This window comes from Coptis chinensis, chromosome 1, assembly GCF_015680905.1.
Source record: "Coptis chinensis isolate HL-2020 chromosome 1, ASM1568090v1, whole genome shotgun sequence".
NCBI classification, from domain to species: domain Eukaryota; kingdom Viridiplantae; phylum Streptophyta; class Magnoliopsida; order Ranunculales; family Ranunculaceae; genus Coptis; species Coptis chinensis.
This window is the reverse complement of record NC_141456.1, coordinates 32,888,816-32,894,079: the sequence shown is the minus strand read 5'-3', so window position 1 is coordinate 32,894,079 and position 5,264 is coordinate 32,888,816. Positions and strand designations below refer to the sequence as shown.

The window sequence follows — 5,264 nt, the reverse complement described above, 5'->3', positions numbered from 1 at the left end:
GATGTATTTTAACTGTGAAATGATGTAATTGATGTTTTTTAACTGTAATTGATATAGTTTAACTGTGAAATGATAATGGGCAATGATTCAAGAAACATGAATTCTGCTTAAACATAATGGGAAACTTACACATAATTACAACAGTTCGTAGAAAAACAACAAGAACTCAACAAAGGGACAATTAGACAAATACATGTGTTTCCAGATTATGTAAGTTACTCTATTAGAGATACACTGTGTTGTCTTCATACATAGTTATGTTGTCGTGCATTTAACCATTGAGGAAAGGATATAACATGTTTAATAAGTAATAATTTAACATAACCATAACACAATGTAGTGCTTCCTGCACTTGATACATAAGTACCCAGTCTATTAAAGCGTAATGACTAACAGGAAATAAATAATTACATATATAAATGACTAGTTAAATTGGGTTTCGCAAAGTCTGACATGAATGAGAAAATGGACTGACTGCCACTTGTTGGGATTATATGATCTGATAGGACCTTCTTCTCCATGAAACTGTACCATATGATTTTGTTGTACCAACTAAACACTCCAATGTCTGAGGGTAGTAGGTCGATGAAATTTGCATGCCTAAACCCTATAAACCTCATGGGTTCACTCCACTGGCTGTTCTCGTACTGCTGCAAAACCCACAGTTCTAATATTTGAGTAGAGGTGTTGCCCTCGGGCCACAAGGAAAACATAATAGCTATGGAGCCATCATAGGGAAATAGCTTGTAAGATTCAAATGGATGTTGAGTCTCCGATAGTCTAATCCTTGTTAACTGCTCCCGGCGAACGTTAAAAACCAATATTCCTGCATGCCAAAGAGACCAATGCAGAATTCCATTTGCAACAACTCCAACATTCCTGTTAATGTGTTCATTTGTCAACTCCAAGTCGTCCAACCTTTTCCATTTGTCAACTTGGGAATCAAACAATTTAACATGATGATATACACATAAACTTGATTTGTTGTCTCGGCAAGGCTTGACAGTGTCGTACCTCGGTAATGATATCCGAACAATATTGAATCGCAAAGGTTCCACCGAATTCACCACCATGCCCACACTTTCGGTAAAGAATCTGTTCCTAGGATTATTTAGGCGATGAACGTTTCTAGTCATTGGTTTGCATATGTAAAACTGTTGGTATCTTTCGTAAGGTGTGTTCAAGAGAATAATACCTTCCATTGACGAGGCAATTACCGATGTACCATATGGTTTGGATTCCAAACTTGGAAATGGAATTGGTGGGTTGTTTGCAATGCTGGAAGCAAAAGTTATTGTCATTTCCCTTTTGCTTTCCGTATTTATGATGTAACCAAGAAAAGATCCCGTCATCAACGCATGCTCCTTGGTGAAGGAACTTGAACTTGTAAAGGTTGCCCATTTTTGGCATACAAACTTCGATTTTTTGAGAAATGGAGGTGGAGCACGTTTGACAATCTCTTCACAAATTTCTGCTGGCATGTCCTTGTTGGTGTTGTTGGTTTGGTTGGTGTTGTTGCTGTTCTTTCCATGTGAAGTATATCCTTCCATTGTTGTTCTTTCGAGTGGGTTTAATTTCAAGTGTGGAGTTTTCTGGTTTAATATTCTCTCAATGCTTAGAAGTTTTTTGCATTTAATATTGGGTCTGTTTAATATTTAACTCAGCCATTTTTTACCAGCGTATGGCATACATAACATCTTATAGTAAACTTATGGTGTCCTATCTATTCCCGTGGCGTGTTCATGAAGCTCTCATTTGATATTTGAATCTAACCACCTACTTAACACTAAAACAGATGCTTCTCAATTATGCCTAGATTATAGAACACAAAATGTCTTATAGAAGTGATATCTTGTCATAAGAGTAAGGTGTCGTGTTGAGGGTGATAAAATTTCAAATTTGAACCAGACCACCTAATTAACTCTAAAACCGATGGTTCTCGCTACGGACTAGAGTATGGTGTAAATAATGGCCTATCAGGCAGCTATGGTATCATATCATGCATGTGTCGTGTTGAGGGTTTTCTATTTTTGAATTTGAATCTAACCGCCTAATTAACACAACAACCGATCCTTATATCGACTACCTAGAGTATGGCGTACATAATGGCCTATCAGGTAGCTATGTTGTCATCAGAGGAACAAGTCGTGTTCAGGAAGCTCTAATTTGATATTTGAATCTAACAACCTAAGTAACACAAAAACCGATGCTACTCTTTATAGCCTAGAGGATGGCATACTCAATTCTTATAGGGACGTTATGATGTTATATCTGGGATGTGTCCAATTCGAGGTGCTCTAATTTAAAATTTGAATCTAATCGCCTAATTAACACAAGAACCTTTGCATCTCTCTACCTACTAGAGAATGGTACACATAATGGCTTATATGGAAATTATGTTGGCCTATGTCGAACGTATCCTGTTCATGCTTCTCTAATTGTTAATTTGAATCTTACCACATGGTTAACACAAAAACCTTTACTTCTCCATTTGACTAAAACATGGTATACATAATGTCGAGTACATTATTATTTAGGCACCATCTCGTAGTAAGGATGGTTCGTCATTCTAGCGACGTGACAAACATTCTCTTATTGATATTTTCATTTAGTATTAAGAAAATGTTTTTCATTATTGAGTCGATGTGTACAGGTGTGTTTTCTATATTAGACTATTAACAAACATTCTCTTGTTGATGTTGTCAGTTAGTGCAACGACATTGAATTTTCTATCTGGTTGTTATTGTGATGTACTTAAGTTAAATTTTTAATATTTCTTATGCCTAAGTTGATATCATATCAAGTTCTATATTTGGGATCTACAGGGGATCATTGTGTCTACATTTGGGATCTACTGGGGGAAAATATTGTTCAAAAGCTCGTAGGTCTCTACATTTTGGACCTGATTTGTGTTAGGATAATTTTTGAAAGATGTGGATCTATAGGACCAAGGCTGATAATATACTGTTACACGAATTTTAGGCAAACCTGCTAAAGTTTTTGGCTGATGTTTTACATTGTGAAGGAGAAGCAATGTGAAGTCCATTGTTATTTCACATAAAGGAGATTCTGCATTACAAAACATGTTATATAGAGTGGTAAAAGTCTTTTAAGCACAGTTTTAAAACTAACAATATGAAACTAATTGAAGTTAAGAAACTAGAAAAATATGTGCCAAATAGAAATTACAAGAAAACCATCCCATTAGATGACCTTGTAGCTGCCACAAGATGTCTACAAACACTTGAATCACAAGGTGAAAACACAGGACACTTTTTGTTCTTCTTGCGAGGGAGGGCGCTTACTTCCACTAGTACCATCAGCTGTCACCAGGCCACCAATTAGTCCTGTTTGGTCAGATGTGAAATTTTCAACCACACCCGTACTACATCCACACTAATGTTCCAACTTTACTCTTTTTAATGGCTGGACATCCAAATGTTTTTATGGGGCATCTCTAATTTGTACAGATTTTTTTGAACATGGAACCATTGCCAACATTGCGTTCTTACTGACTTTGGGCAATGCATCAAAAACTTTCCTTTTGGATTTGATGATTTGAGATAGAAGTGATCCCGCCTCAGTACCTGCAAATTACTTCAATAAGCGAACTCAAAGCACTCCAACAAACAGGTCTAATTGCATGATAATATCATCTAAGAGGTAGTTCAAGTAAAATCCATGTAACCACAAATCTAATAAACATGAATCAAAATATAAAGAACTACCTAAAATTAACTTAATAACAGAATGTGCACCCATTTGTTCTGCCGCCTTTTTGCTCCTGGCGGGAGTACCGGTATATGTTTTACTATGGAAATCCAAAGTTGAGATGAATACTGGAATAAGATAATTTGATTGGGTAGTTGTATAAATATATAGGCATTTCCAAACCAATCTTCACAGCAAATTCATTAAGGATGGATTTGCAATAGGTCATATCCTGCAAGAGTGACAAAAACAAATAAAAATATATAACCTAAGTTACATTAACACGGATACGTGTGTCCGTATCCGACACGGATACGAAGTGTCTGACACAGCAAAATATTAAAACTTGAATAATCACAAATAAGGGTTTAGGGTTTATATCTAATCAATATGATGTCTTACGTTGAATAATCGCAAATAAGTGCTGATTATTTCCTTCAAATGAACAAATCCATCATCGATCACAGCATGGTCGAGGACTATCAATAGTTGAAACTACACATGATCATGTAATATAACCAGAACCTTTCAAATCATGTTTTCTTTGAGCTCAATTAGCTGACGGGGTTATTCCCAATATCTTAAATAAATGCCCTAACTAAATCCCCAATCTTTAGGGCATCATCTCCCTCACAATCTCCCGGATGAAGCAAACCATGAAGCCACCCATCAAGCAACTACCACTATGGAAGAAAAGGTCACAGAAAGATGGAAGGTGAAGGTAACAGTGGAGGGGAACTGTACCTCTAAAATTACCATGGAAGGGACTGTTTCAAATATTTTAGCACTTGTTAAGTCTTTAGGGTTTGCAGATTGAACTGTAATGGATCTACTGATAGCTTAAGTTTAACCCTAAGTTGAAATGCTTTCCTGATGTATTTAAACTGTGAAATAATAATGGGCAATGATTCAAGAAACATGAATTCAACTTATACATAATGGGAAACTTAAACTTACTTACATAAGTTCTTAGAAAAACAACAAGAACTTAACAAAGGGACAATTAGACTAACACCAATAGAGGTGATAGACAAATATAGGGGTTTCCTAATTAAGGGGTTATTTTGTTTTTTTGGTTTAAGTTATAAGAGGGTCTTATAAGTATGTCTTATAAATTGGTTTGTTTTACATTTTAAGTTCCTCTTATAAGCACTTACAAAAAAAGGAAAAAATGGTGACAACATCTTATAGATGGCAATTTGACAAATATAACCATGTTTTACATACCATTATATAACTAAAACTTCCAGTCATTATTGAACAAAATGATCTTCTTTTGCGCCTAGTTTTATAGGCACCAATTCACATACAAGCAACGTTTCAAAATAGAAATCCTCTTATACATTACATTTAAATCCAAATAGAATTATAAATACAACATAAAAAACAGTTTTGATATCCTAATAAAACTCATTCCTTATTATCCTTCTTCTCTACATCATTGATCCCAAGTTCATCCATCTTCTTCAAGAAACCCGCACAAACATCATTTGTTATAGCTTGTTTCATCTCAACAAATGTGCGCAATCTGGCAAGCGTTTCTTGTTCACTAG

The 5,264-nt window shown here is 35.4% G+C and overlaps 1 protein-coding gene across 1 annotated transcript; it reads right to left on the bottom strand.

Annotated features, from left to right (window-relative positions):
• Nucleotides 1-407: 407 nt before the first annotated feature.
• Nucleotides 408-1,550, bottom strand: LOC147523538 (F-box protein At5g49610-like). The gene has a single exon (XM_086571444.1). It carries the CDS (start codon nt 1,548-1,550, stop codon nt 408-410), a length of 1,143 nt encoding a protein of 380 aa, XP_086427570.1.
• Between the last annotated feature and the right edge of the window lie 3,714 nt (nt 1,551-5,264).